The sequence below is a fragment of the Phalacrocorax carbo genome, chromosome 8, assembly GCF_963921805.1.
Source record: "Phalacrocorax carbo chromosome 8, bPhaCar2.1, whole genome shotgun sequence".
Lineage (NCBI taxonomy): Eukaryota > Metazoa > Chordata > Aves > Suliformes > Phalacrocoracidae > Phalacrocorax > Phalacrocorax carbo.
The window spans coordinates 214,098-229,214 of NC_087520.1; the positions used below are offsets into that span (position 1 = coordinate 214,098).

The following is a 15,117-nucleotide window of genomic DNA, read 5'->3' on the forward strand; positions in this document are numbered from 1 at the left end:
TATTAAAGAAGTTATAAGTTTTCATCTGACCCTCCAAGTAGGCTCTATTCTCTCAATTCTTTGGAAATAGCACATAGCACACAAAACAGCTTTATTTACTTCAATAGTTATAGAGTGATGGAGCTGCATCTGAAATTAATTACTATCACTTTACATCAGGATGCCAGATGCTTATTACTTGGAAAATAAATACAAGAACTAGCACGGAAATAAACTGGGAGTGACAAGACAGTATTTTCATCTTCAACCATATCATCCTTCAGCTTTGCATATTCCTAAGCCTGTAAAAGAAAACTGGTTCTAAGAGGCAAATGAAGAAAAATTACCACGTTCTTTTCTATTTAGGGCTAGGGACTTTCACAAAGAATAGCAACCAAGCAGTACGTTATCATTTATCTTTTAATTCCAACCCCAGAGGGCATGTCTTCTGCTTACCTTTTGTTTCTTCTTTTGCTTTTTGCGTTGCTAAATCTGCAAGCCAGTGTAAGGCTGACGATGGTGCTGTTTCTGGACAAAGTGGTCTGTTAGTCTTTATTTCACCAGTGTTACTGGTTGGTAATGTCTCTGTTTTTGCAGATTCTTCTATCCTACTATCAGTTGCTTCAGATTTTGGAACAGTGTCCATTTCTAGTTGCCCCACTCCTGTTGTCCCTGCTCCAGTGGAAAAGGTGCTCTCGTTTCCAGAGACTGATGCACTAGGATTTACCGTTGGAAGCTAAAACAAAAATATAAACAACTGCTAAATGTTGAACGAAAGGAAGACTTCAACTTCAGAGACATTTTAGTTATCCAGTGCATTAGATTGTATTTGTTGGTTTTGTTTGTTCATTTGCTTTAAGCGCACAGTGGAGTTCCTTTATGTTTATGTAGCAGCAGAGTACAGGAGCTTCTCTGTGTATAACAGAACTTGAATTGCGGTGTGAATTCTTTCCATGTCAACTTTTAACACAAGCCCAGGCACGCCTTTTTTTTTCTTTCTCTCTTTTTTTCCAAAACAGGAGGATTTTTTGTGTCAACAGTAACAGAACTAGTCTAGATTCAGCGTAACATTCAGGAATCATAATAAAATAAACACACACGTTGCAAGCTACTCATTGCTGTTTAAGATCCAGCATCAATACAAATGGCTTCCTGCCCAACTTCTATGTAAGAGTATTAGCCCAAATAGTCACTTGGTAAATAACAGTTGCAGCACACATCCCTGAAAAACATCCCAGGTGATTTTTATTCAGCTAAAACACTCAGAATACACATGGAGAAAAAGTTTGTGTTTTACAACAGATTAGTCTAAAGGATCTAACATTTTAATAGATCTTAAAAATGTAATGTCAAACAAGGTAATTTCAGCCTCAAATTACATACCTGTGATATTCCATTAGTGACAGCCGGTCTCAACACCGATTTATTCTGCCGGTTAATACATGGACAATTGGCTTTAATACCCCATTTGCCTCGTGCTGCATGAACCATGTCTCCAATATTGTAAAGCGCTGGAAATAAAGTTAAAATCTTTAATAGCACATACAATGAAATCTAAAAACAAGGCCTTAACTATAATATATATTCAGAGGGGTGGGTTTTGGTTTTTTTTGGTGTTACTGCTAAGTATCCTCAAGATCACAAGCCATAACAAGACACTTGTCTCTGAGTAGTGTGGAGAATTGTGCTAATACTAGCTTCATGATGTCACAGAGGCTGTCAAACCTGGCAAATCATACAGGTTATCATTTGCTCCTACTGTTCCATGTACTGTCCAATGACACTGCAATGAGGCAACTTAAAACCAGCAATGGAGCAATGTTAAAAGGATCTGGAGCACAGGTGGTGCTCTCCTTGATCCTCCCAGCAAGAGCAAGGAGGTGATGAATTGAACAGCTGAATCCCTGGCTGTGTGGCCACTGCCATACTCAAAATTTTGGCTTTTATGATCATGAATCTTTGAGAAGCCAGGTTTCTTGGGAGCTGATGAGATTCACCTGCCCAAGCAGGGCAAGAGAGTCTTTGCCAACAAGTTGGCCAGACTTCCATGGACAGCTTTAAACTAGATTTAGTGGGGGAAGGGGACAGAGATTTGAGCAACAGAGAAGAGCCAGGGGATGCTGACGTATTAGGAACCAACAGGGAAATGCCTGTTGAGGCGCCTCAAAGGCATTTGGGCATGTTCCTCTCAAGAGGTGACAAGGTTGATAGCCCAGCTGAAGTGCCTCTATATATCAATGCATGCAGCATGGGTAACAAGCAGGAGGAGGTGGAAGTCACTGTTGCAAATTAGAAAGCTATGACCTAATCAGTATCACTGAAACATGACAGGACAAATCGCACAGCTGGAGCATGGTGGGGTGGGGGGTGAGTAACAGAATGGATTGACTACACAGAGCTGTCTTTGAAAAACAGTGATGAACAGGCTGAGCACTTATGGGTAAAATTTAGGGGCCAAGACAACAAAGGAAACCTCTCTGTTGGTGTTTACTGCCTGACCAAGGAGAGCCTATTGACAAAGTGTTCTTACTTCCACTACAGGAACCATCATGCTCACAGGCTCTGATTCTGATGGGGAAATTACATCACCTTGACACCTGCTGGAAAAGCAGCACAGCAAGCTGTAAGCAGTCAAGGAGACTTTTGCAGTGTGTTAAGGATAATTTCTTAATCCAGAAGACAGCCTGAGCAGAGGAGAAGTGTTATTGGTCCTGTTGCTCACCAAAATGGAAGAGCTAATTAGAGATGTCAAGACTGGTGGCAGCCTGGGCTGCAGTGAACATGCCCTGGTAGAATTCACAGTCTTGAGGGATATGGGCCAGGTGAAGAGTTAGAGTCCGGATGCTGAATTTTAGGAGATCAAACTTTCAGTTGCTTAATGAATTAGTGTATGGGACCCCCTGGAAAACTGCCCTCAGGGACAAAGGAGCAGAACAGAGCTTGCTACTCTTTAAGAATATTTTTCAGAAGAGTGCAAGAGCTCTCAATGCCCATGTGTAAAAAAAACAAAACCTCAAGCAAGGAAGGCAGCAGAGCGGCATGGGTCATTAAGGACCTCCTGGTCAAACTAAAATGTAAAAAGAAAATGCATAGGCAGTGGAACCAGGAACGTGTACCCTGGGAAGAATATAGGGATGCTGCCTGGATGTGTAGGAATGGGATCAGAAAAGCCAACCTCAAAGTTCAACAAACCAGGTCCCACACCTGGGTTGGGACAATCCCTAAGATCAATACAGACGGAGGGATGAAGGCATTGAGAGCAGCCCAGCGGAAAAGGACCTGGGGACACTGGTAGGTGAAAATTTAGATACGAGCCAGTAATGTGCACTTGCAGCCCAGAAAGCCGTACCATATCCTGGGCTACATAAACAGAAGCGTGGTCAGCAGGTCAAGGGAGGTGATTCTCCCCCTCTACCCTACCCCACCCCACCTGGAGTCCTGCATCCAGCCCTGGGGTGCCCAGCACAAGACAGGCATGGCCCTGATGGAGAGGGTCCAGAGGAGGGTCATGAAAATGGTGAGAGGGCTGGAACACCTCTCCTATGAAGAAAGGCTGAGGCAGTTGGGCTTGTTCAGCCAGGAGAAGAGAAGGCTCCAGGGAGACCTTATTGTGGCCTTTCTATATATAAAGGGGGATTGTGAGAAAGACAGAGAGACCTTTTACCAGGGCCTGTAATGACAGGACAAGGAGCAACGGTTCTAAACTGAGAGGGTAGGTTTAGATTGGACAAAAGAAATATTTTTTTTTACAATGAGGCTGGTGAGACACTGGAACAGGTTGCCCAGAGAAGTTGTGGATGCCCCAACCCTGCAAGTGTTGGAAGGTCAGGTGGGATAAGGCTTTGAGCAACCTGGTCTAGTGAAAGATGTCCCTGCATATTGGGGGGTGGGGGGGGTGGGGGAGGGGTGTTTGGACTAGTGGATCTTTAAAGGTCCTTTCCACCCATTCTTTGATTCTATGATTTTTTAGGACCAGCTATGTAAACAGTCAAATAAATGGTCAGCACTGACCATTTACTTTCCCCTCCCTGCAACAAAAGGAAAAGGTATTTCTTGCAAGTTAACCAAATTTACTGATACAACTAAAAACAGCTGAGCATAAGGCGGCACAGCTAGTTTCAGAAGCATGTTCACTTCAAACCCACAGCTTACTCTTACTTGGGTTACCTTCCCTATAACCCTTCTGCTGTAGCAAGTGAAAGTCTCCTCTGAATCCATGCTAGAAAAGGTAACAGCCAGAATATCAACCATCTTAGTATGTTTTCCACTTACTTGCTCAGGATTGAGAAAAAAGTTTGAATTCTTCCTTTTAGGCTTAAATCATTACCTGTACCAGGAATGATCTGCGTTGGCATAAGATTCTCTGGTTCATGAGACTGACCCTTTGCACACTTCAGCCATGAGAAGACTTCCTCATCACCAATCTCCTCTGTCTCTGGAATAAACACACAAAAAAAGTAAAATTTTGTACTAAAGTTACTAAAATTTTACAATACAGAATGTTTCTACATCAATGTTGTTTCTTTAGATTCTTTATAGTGCAGGAGATTAACCTGGTGATCTCCGAAATAAGCTATAAATACAGACCATTAGATACAATCTGAAGAGGCAAAGAAGTTGCTGTAAAACTACCACAGTAATATTCCTTTCATCCCTAGTAGCTTGTTATTGTCAATCACCTGAAAATTGTGGCTTCTAGCCTTAGTTTTTTAATATCATACCCTCGTTCTTGTTATGCTTTCCTAAGTTACAGAATAATTTTATCTTTTCTTGTCATCATTTACCAAGATTTTTCAACAAAAAGTACCTGCAGATCAGTTCCACGAAGAGGAAACCAAGTTCTCCTGTCAGTATATCTACTTAAGAAGCTAACAAGTAGCAAAGTAATAATTTGAAAAATAGTCTGACAAATTTCTAACTCTTAATAAACTGCATGCCATTCTCTTCCTTTAAAAATGGAAGTGGGGAAAGGGTGAGTGGGGTAGAACATGAGAAGGATCCAATATAACTTCATTTCAGTGTCCTTTAGACCTGGCATCTGCACAGGTTGTTTCTACAGCATAGGACTTCAGAAGTCTCTTGAGAAAAGTAATTGTATTTAAGTAATGCCTTGGTTCTACGTTTTGGTCCATTCCAAAACTTCAGACTTGATTAATAATCCATAATTAAAGTACTGTTTTCAGGAAGACATCACTGATAAGCAATAATATATACACACACATACACACACCACCACCCCCCACACTATCATTTGATGTTGTAAAATATCCATCTTTTCAATGCTGACCCCGCTCCGTACACCAGTGAGTAAAAACTTCTCATACGCCCTGGACATCTCTTCATTTTAACCCGCCACAGGTAAGGTTATCATATTTATTTCCCTGATGTGAGAAGAAAAGGGGTTAAGAGACTATTGCCCTTGAATCATGGACATCTTTATACCACATTCTGTCAGTGACACATTAAGTCCTAAATGCTTCTTCCAAACATGTATAGTGCCAGACACAATAAACCCTATTCTACCTAGTTTCAACTATTTCCACTGTACCCTGGTTAACCACATCATAAAGATTGTTATGTTGTCTTCTGGTGTATTCTGGCAGGAATTTCATGGCCTTCATTATTATACTGGGTCTGGCTCGAATGGACTTGATTTTATTCATAGCAGCTTGTGTGGTGCTGTGTTTTAGACTTGTGACCAAAACAATGCTGATAACACGGTAATGTTTTAGCTGTTGCTGAACAGTGTTTGCACAATGTCTAGGTCTTCTGTTTCTCACTCTACCCTCCTCCAGTGAGTAGAGATTGGGGGTGCACAAGAGCTTAGGATGGAACACCACCAGGTAGATGACCCAAACTAAGCAAAGGGATGTTCCATGCCATACAATGTCACACTCAGCAATAAAAACAGAGAGGAGGGGGTTTAAGGGAGCCAGACATCTTTTGCTTGGTAAACTGCTGGGCACAGGTCAACCTGTGGGAGGTGGTGAGTAATTGCCTTTGCACCACTTGCTTTGTTCTGTTTTATTTTTCTCTATTTCTCCTTTGCTTATTAAGGAACTTTTATCTAGACCCACAAGCTCTCTTGCTTTTACTCTTCCCCAGTCCCAGTGCCGTAAGGGAGTGAGCAAGTAGCTGCATGGTGCTTAGCTGCCTACTGGGGTTAAGCCGCAACAGTGGTATAAAAAAAGATTACTTTTATCTATTTTAAAAAATGCATTACTTTTATAATGCATTCGCTGTTCTCTGGCACCTTTATCATGAATAAACAAACAGTGGTACTCACACTCACATCCAGTATTTTCTACATCTCCTCTGTATGCCAATGCAACCGTCAGTAATAGCCTTACCCTTAAGATCGTCCATTGTGAGCATCCACACTACCAAAGCAGTCTCAATACAGTAAAATACACAGAAAAGCAACCAGGTATTCACTTTTGTAAACACAGTGTGCCTCTATTTGTTAGAAATTGAACTTACTGAACTTTCCTGAATTACAAACCCTAGTGTGTCCAGGAATCAAACACAGAAGAAAACTTTCCAGTCTAACTCCTTGTTACAGAAAAGAGTTCTCTGCAACGTCTGCTTACTAGTTCATCTTGTGATAGTTCTGAACTGTTAGGATGTTACTTAATTTTTCTTTTATACTCTCCAAGGAAAAGCTGGAACTATATAGTAGTCTGTTTCAGTACATGGCCTATGCCTGCTGATGTTATAATTTTAATAAACAAATTCTAACCAAATAGATAAAAGACAGGTATCTAAGGAAATGAAGAATGGACCAGCAGCATGTAAGACAGTAGTGCCAAAATTCCAAACCTCCAGCCTCCCAGGCTGATACTCACTAACTCTCCCACAAAACCTTCAGCAACTTCCCAGAAGCTATCCCCACTGAAAGCCAGCCAGTTCAAAGATTACAGTGCGGGGTAAAAAACCCAGTACTCACCACTACGTGGACGATTCTTCCTCAGCCGGTAACAGTCCAAACAGACACCAAAACCACACTTGCGACAAACCCAATGAATATTGAAGAGTGTTGTCTCACATACATCACACATTTCCCTCACGCCACGTACTGCTCGCTTCCATGCCACTTTCTCTATAAAGAGAAGGAACATTAGGAATAATTGCTTTGACATTTTGCATTTCTCCCACCTAATTTGAGAATATCACAGTAACGTTAAAAAAAGAAATAATTCACAGAAACATGATTTGAGGGCAGAGTATAGAAACACATACTTTTTACATCCAGAGACACATTCTTTGAGTTGCTAGTCTTGTGACACTATTAAAATCCCCATTTCTAAGAGCAGCTAAGGTCAAGTCCCAAAATGCACACAGTACAAGCAAACGGAGCAACTTAAGAGTTCTGTAGTAACATAATTTCAAGGAGCACTTATAGAACTTCCAGCAAGATTATAAAACTTCTGCTGGTTTTATGAACAAATAACATGAACTTATACTGTCAACTAGGTGCTCAGCTGAGTCCTTGCAGACTGAACACAGGTGCTGGTCCCTCCCTAGAATACCCTGAGCTTTTATGTGATGTCCCTGGAGCATAACAGGATAGGAATGTGTAAGGCAAGCTGCTCATTAAAGCATAGCTGCTCAGTACGATAAGTGTTCTGGACTTAACTTCTATTTTCTTAGGAGCATGTGTCAGTTGATTTCTGCATTTATTTATTGAAAAAAATAATTTAATGATGTCTGGGAGAATTACTGTTAGCTTCCTTGGTAGCAATGTTGCAATGATCCAAAAGAAAAATCCCAAATGCTGGTCCCACAATTACACACACCCCAAAGAAGTGAATGTAGCCTTCTTTTTGGAAGAAAAGGAGAAGCATTTTAACAAAAATTATGTAACACTTCCAACTCTATTCCACTGCATTGTACACACATTACACAAAGATGATGGACAAAAAACACGTCAAAAGCCCAGCTTACGATGTGGCTCCACCATCATCATTGCCTCCTTCTCTGACATAACAAGCTGGCAGAACTGGTCCCCAACGTTGGCCAGGATGTATTTGGAAGTTTCCAGATCAATCCCCTCTGCAGGGGAGGAGGAAGGAATCCATAGGCTCATGGCATCAGGGTCACTCTGTTGTGGATTCAAGAAACCCTCTACTCGTAGAATACCTTTCCGTGTAAATATCAGCCTGCAGAAAACAGGATGGAGTAATTGAGAAGCTGCTCAACCACCTTTAACTTCCAATGCCATCTGTGTCAGAACATAAACCCAGAAAGTGGAGAAAAGGCTTGAGCTAGAGTGCTATACTCTACAGCCAGTACAATTATTATGCAAATCCAAATAACACAGACAGTAAGGCACACAAAGGCAATGGCTGCAAAACCCACTACAATGAATCCCCAGGTCCCAGTAAGCGTTGCTGCAAAATTCCACATACAGGAAATCACTACAGCTTGGTATGTCACAGTTCTATATACTATTAATAGAAAGAGCTGACAAAATTCAATTTATTTGGGCTGCAGCATAATACTGCTTGTAAAATTGTGCATGGTTCTCATTCTCTATTTTAACTCAGGAGAAAGTTATTTCCTAACTTTTGGGAAACCAGTATTCCAGTTCTGAATAGGGCCACTAGCACTTGGCAACTGTTCTAATAGTTCACATTACAAGACATCCAAAAATCTTTATCGTGCCTACTATTCTTGCCACTGCTCCCCACAAAGATGAGTCACAGTGTTTTATCAGTAGCTGTTGTCTCTCCTAGTCTTTGTATGGTAACAGGTATAACAGCATAAGGTACAGAACCCTGAACGTCCCCTGCCAATGTTAAACGTAACTTCATTTTCAAGCAAAAACAATCTTGTCTTTAATCTCAATGCTAGATTAATTTTTAACAAGTTCAGGAAAAGGAGCAGCTATAATCCTTACTGGATGGGTGGCACATACTACAAATCACTTCATCCTTTATATGCCAAGAACGTGAACAAACATCTTTTTAGAAAAAGAGGCATAACTGCCTATTCTAGCAAGTGCTAAGGAAGACAAAGAAAAGCATGACAGGTCAGAGAACCGTAAGATGTGCGCAAAACACAGGGATAAAACACAGGCAGTATTCCACTCCTAAAATCAGTTCTGTACTCAGCAAAATTTAGTCAAACATTAGCCTCATGCCTGCAACATTTAGTTACTTGTGGACCAAACCAAAATTTTCTCTCTGTTCTGAACTCCTTATGAAAGAGGGAAAGAACCATTATTACACACAAACTGCTATCCAACAGGAAAATTCTACCCAATAAAGCAAATTCAGCCTTCTCAGGCTGGACCTGGAGGCTCACTTAGTATCATATAGCTTTATCTTCCAACAGTAGCTCTTCCCGCCCCAGCGAGGGAATTCCAGTCAGGTGATGCAGGGAAATGCAAACCACTCAAAATCTTCATTATTGTACCCAAGCACATTAAATAAGTAAAACAGAACTACTTTGTGCTTGGACACTGTCCGAGCTCTGCACATAGACTACATATGAAGGAAGGAAGAATTTGAGCACCTCCGGAAATGGAAGAAGCGACATGCCACAGTTGAGTCATCCTGCTCTTGCTCCTTAAATTTGCGGTACCGCTCCAGACGGCACTCCCGGCACTTGTGCAGATGTGGAGCTACATTGATGCAAGAGCCATCCTGGAGAAAAGGCTCACCTGACTGCTTCAGCTTCCTCACCTTACTCATATCTTTCAGCACAGACTGTCCAACTGGGTGAGGCAAAGAAGTAAAAGTCCATTAGTTAACTGCAACAGAAAAGTGATACTGGCCCCACATGATACCGACCCCCCTGAAAAGGATATGCATTTTCAGAGATCTGTACGCTCATTCCCATGCAAAACCAGTAAGATTGTTCAAGTCTCCAGCATACCACACTTTTGTCCTGTCAAATATATGCTTACACATTTCTCAAAGTGAACATGTTAACTCACGTAAAGGAAGCATTAAGCTTTAGCCTTGTAAATATCCTGTGTGTTGCCTATTAAGCATAAATGAGGTTTACACCTGTGGTTAGTTCACATAGTTCATTGCACAGGAGATATCCCAGTATCCCACCTCCTTGTGCTTCCAAGACACCCTGTGTTCAAGTCATCACCTTTTAGGGGAGCGGTGCGAGGTCGGCCCTTTGGGGCTTGCTTCCCTTTTCCTTTCCCCAGCAGCAATTCAGCATTGCGCTCTGCATTGGGGCCTAGCTTTGCCATCAAGTGGTCCGGGATTCCCTTCATACAAGCCTTGGCCTGCAACTGGTCTTCAGAGTCACTCAAATCTGACAGGTCACTATTGGTACTGGAGTCTGAGTCCTGTTTGGATGTCAAGCTCCGCTCGTCTAGAGAAAACCTTTTCACAGCTTCAAAAGGTGCTTTGTTCTCCTGTGGAAACTCTGCCTGTGAAGAGAAAAAGCCAGGCGGATGTCTGCCAAACACATTAGAAAAAGTTTTCAGAAGAGGATTGTCCTGCTGCCCAGGCCCAACAGCTGGTTTTTCTTCTGTTGGACTGGAGGAAAGTGTGGGCATCTCAATAGGCTGTGTCAGGTTGCTGGTTGGTGAGCTGGAACGGCCATTCCCTACAGTGGAAGGGCTCTGAACACCAGCAGCAACTGTTGAACCAGGAGTACTGGAGATCATGTTTGAGGAGTCAGTTGTTATAAACAAGGTTTTCTTCTTAGCTAAAGATGAGTCTGCAGAGGTGAGTGATTCTGGCCAGCCAGAAGTGGCCTTATGGCCCACAGGTGTAGAGGGAGCAGAAACGCCTGTCTGAGATGAAGATGCAAAGCCACTGAAAGGACTAAGTTCTGCTTTCTCAGCAAATGCCAGGAAAGGGTTTGAGGGTTCCTCTCTTGATAGCTTGGGGGGCTGTAAAAATAGGTTTTCATGACTATCTGGGGTGCGAGCATTCAACAGACTTCGTGAAAAGGCTGGAGTAAGGGTAGGCATAGATTCCACAGGCAGCTTCCGCTCCACAGAACTGCCAGACTGGGCTCCTGGTTTAGTGTCCGCTGAAAGAATTTTACCCTTACAGATCCCAGCACCCACACTCTCTGTGCACTGCTTGAATGAGTCCCGACTAGAGTTATCTTCAGTCAAGCTCTCTGAAATGACTGTGAAGTAGTTACTGGAAGGTAGATTTTGGGACATGCATTGAAAAAACAAGTTCTTGGACAGATCAGAATCTTTCTGAGCCTCTTGTCCAGTACTACAGCCAAAAGGAAATCCAGAAGGCTTGCTTTCTGTAGTCACCACTCCATTTGATTGGCTCCTTCCACCCCCAAATACCGAGGACTGGGAAGCACTTGGGAGAGAGACTCCAAATCCAGAAGAAGCCAAAAGTGAATTTCGGGAATTCTGAAACAAAATGAAAAAGCATTAGCCTGTTAAGGATTCTTATTTGATTCAGCAGTACTTTTGTGCATCTAATTGTACAATTAGCATTCTACTTATCCACCTGTAATAGAAACTTCCAGTAGAATTATTTACAATAAAGAAACTTCTTTAAAGCTTCTGCTAGACTAATTTTTCCTGCTTACCAGCTATTGAAACTAATGAGCTAACAATATCCATTACATACTAAAGACACATTGAGAAAGTGAACACTTAATATCTTATCACACTTTAGGACAAAAGTGAGACACAAGACAAGGTGAACTAATTCACAGAAAAGCAAGTTATTTAAAATGCTAATTGTTTTAATTCAAATCAGCAAGAAGGGAACCTTAATTGAAGCTGCTTTTCAATCATCTCCCATCTTTCACCCTCCCCTAAGATCATCCTGAGAAGCTTCTCCTACTTAACCAGCACCCTTGAAACAATTAACTTAGCTTGCAAAGTTAAGTAAATGAAGAAAGTGCTCTAGAAGTTAGTGAACAAACTGTTCCTGCTCATAGCAAGCCACATCTGCTGACAGGTAGATAGATGCCTATGAAGTGGTGCCTTCCAGGGGATTACTCAATAGAGGTTAAGCACAAAGGGCTTAATTTTTATAATCTTCAAATACTGGGAAGTTTTTTGACTTGCAGATTTATACTAGACCCATAACTGTGATACGGAATATTCACTTGCTCTCTTCCCAACTTATTCAGATTTTCCCACTCGCACAGTCCTACTGTAACTGATTATATTCTGCAACTCACTCATCAGTTCTATTCCTTTTCTCTGAGTTTCCACTTAGAAATCTTCTCATGAGGAATATTAATGATTAATACACTTTTCTTCCAAGGCCATGTTAAATACAACCACAGCCTCTGCGCAACACATCTTTCTGGTCATTAGTGTCACTGCAAACTAATGTTTAGCTTGTCCTTCATTGTCAAACTCCAGCTGTAATAACTTTAATAACATATTAATATCCCCCATGACAGTTCTTCCAGATATTAGATTTTCAGATATTTCATTTTAGAGCTGAAGTAATTTTCACAAACTGAGTTCTAACAGTTTTAAAAAGCATATTAATATGAATGCAAACCAAGCTTATTACATAATCTCAGGGACCAAATCACACTATGATAAAAGTGGACAATCTGAAGCAATAACACATGTGAACTATCTACAACACTCTTACTGATTTACGTCAGGTTCCCTCCCTCAAGGAAAACGCAGTTTGAAATGGACTAGTGGTCTACCTGAAATTCTGAAGCCAGATTATTAATAGTGATTTAAACCAAATGATAATACCATTGATGATATATACAATTTTGGCTGTTCATCTCCACAATTTGTAGTTGCTCCTGAGTCTGAATTTTTGGGGTGAGGTGGGTGGGGTAGAAAAGAAAGCAGATTATATTGTTATATAACTGTTCAATTATGTGACACTCCTGTCTTCTACAATTCTAATTCTCCACTATACCTTACCATCTAGGACTCTCTATCCCAAGGTAAACATCTCGCCTTTCCCCCCATTCCATTAGCTAATACAAAAGACAGAGATGAAAGTAATCCATTTAACCTCCTGGTAATCACCTTGGACTCTCTAATGTATCTCCTTTTTCATACAGTAGGCTACAACTTTCTTCATTTTTGCTCTACTTACTGAGGTGAGGTTTCATTTTTGTTTTGTTTTATAAGCCTTCATTTGATTTGATCACTTAAAGTCATCCTATTTTGTTTTTCACAGGGTTTCCCTTCTACTTTTCCACTTCTCCCCCAACCCCGAAAAGACAGACACAACTAAAAGGTCTTCAAGCTACTTCCAGACTGAGCTCTTTATTAAAATTTATTCTAAAGTTACCCACCTCAAATGTTTTAATCATTTTCGTTTTCAGCCCTAGATAGTATATGATGCAACTGGCTCATTTTTCTACTACGGAGATACCACCGCTGTAACAGACAAGCTGTGCATCTATAAAAGGTCCTCTAAAAGTAGTCTAATTGTTTTTCTGGTTTTGAGGCTTCTCCTCCACCCCCTCTCCAAAGTAACTTAAAAATAACTGAACATTTTTCAGCTCAGTGCACATTCTCATGCATATTTGTTTATATAAAGGCAAGAAAGATTAAGTAGGTTATCTTCCGTATGACAAAACAAAATTAATTACATTAAGTGCAGTGCTTGAAGTGACTTTAAGGCTGCATTTCTCAAATTAAGGCTGAATAAAGGGAAGAGTGCTAAGAAGTTCTCTTACAACTCCTCCTCCAAACACCTTATTTTTCTTTTGAGTTCTTTTTTTAGATCAGAAATAGAAGGGTTTCCTTTGTGAGGGGAGGGATTCATCAGAGAAAAGGTAGTTTTCTCAGTTCCATGGACACACTTTGTAACAGGAATATGTTGCGAAATATCTGTTGCAAATATGTACGTCTTTCTTGAATGTGCTGGATCATGAGCTACTCACCTCTCCCTGGGCTTGAGATCGGCCCGTTTTCAATTTCTCCTGTCCAGTAACAGTTGGCAAACTGGTATCAGAGATTCTCACAGTCGTCGGTGTCAAAGCAGTTGTAGTAACTGCAGTTGCAGAAGTCACTGTGCCTTGTCCAACTTGTTCCAGAGATTTTCCTGCCTCTTTACATCCAGATCCAACTAGTAATGCTTGTCCAGCCACAGAGGAAAATGGAGCGAAGGGCAGTGGTGTGTCACCACCAACCGGCTCATCTTGGACTACTAGTGTTCGGCCATTCTCTTTGGTGTAAGTGGCAAAGCGAATATTGCGATTAATCTGAGGAATGAATGAAGGCAACTGTTTGGCCCTTGGATCCAGTCCCGTTTCGCTATTGGAGCTTCCTTTCCAAGGACCTCTGCTTGCCTCACCTCCATCACTACCATTGCTATCCACCTCACCCCTCTCCTTTAGCTTCTTTGTGGCAGGATCACACCCAGAATCTGAAGCGTTTTTCCTCCTCCGTCCATCCTTTCCCTCCAGAGTTTCTTTCTTCTTTTTCCCTTTAGACGATTTAGCTGCTTTTAGGCCCCCTCCCTATAATAGACAAAACCATACAAACACTAAAGAGAACAATCAGGAATGCCCGTTCAAATAACATTTTTTTTCTGTTAGAACAAAGACTATATTACACTGCTCTTAAGCTAAGGAACGTTTCTTTTAATCACATCTTGGGATATCTAAGGAAAGATACTATGTGAACACAGAACACAAGCATTAGTGCAGCCTAGTCTTTTTTGTACTAGAACAGGATCTTCACAATAAGATTTTTAGCTGAAATACTTTGCTGTACCCCATCATGGCAAGTGTTGGGAAACATGCAACAGGGCCATACTCCAACACAGTTCTTGCTACTGTATGAAAGCTATCTGCATGCTGATTTTTGCTACAAGTCTAATCCCCACAGTTCTTTTGAAGGGCACGCTTTCTGTCTACTACCCAAGGCCTACAATATTTAACTACAGGAGATAGCTTGCCGTTTAGCCTAGGGTAAAAACACAGGTTCAAACGCCAATCATGGAACCTCTCAACTGAAGCAATGAAATGCCACAGGCATACAAGCCTGCTTCAGAGAAGCAGTAATTTTTAGAAATGCCTAAAAAGGTCTGTGAAGAAGCACAGAGTGATCCTGTTAGAAAAAAAAAGGGAGTGTACACAGAGATCTCCTTTATCAGAGCACTACCCTTTAAAATGGAGCACAACCACCATGTTTATTGAACATCCCCCAAGATCCATGCTGACCTTAGTAAAACAGGCCTGAATGAAAAG

General features: G+C 41.3%; 1 protein-coding gene across 2 annotated transcripts in view; it reads right to left on the reverse strand.

Moving 5' to 3' along the window:
* The window catches only part of KDM3B (lysine demethylase 3B), a 75,129-nt gene that overhangs the window by 27,620 nt on the left and 32,392 nt on the right, over window positions 1-15,117 (reverse strand). For both annotated transcript variants that reach the window (XR_010374116.1, XM_064458186.1), the window contains exons 7-14: window positions 13,807-14,385; window positions 10,084-11,329; window positions 9,496-9,697; window positions 7,924-8,138; window positions 6,926-7,078; window positions 4,307-4,414; window positions 1,363-1,490; window positions 436-715 (exon numbers count right to left, since the gene is read on the reverse strand). Coding sequence is in view for 1 of the 2 variants with exons in the window: in XM_064458186.1 (XP_064314256.1) it covers window positions 436-715; window positions 1,363-1,490; window positions 4,307-4,414; window positions 6,926-7,078; window positions 7,924-8,138; window positions 9,496-9,697; window positions 10,084-11,329; window positions 13,807-14,385 (2,911 nt within the window). In the remaining variant the exon portion in view is untranslated. The remainder of the gene's footprint in view (window positions 1-435; window positions 716-1,362; window positions 1,491-4,306; window positions 4,415-6,925; window positions 7,079-7,923; window positions 8,139-9,495; window positions 9,698-10,083; window positions 11,330-13,806; window positions 14,386-15,117) is intronic.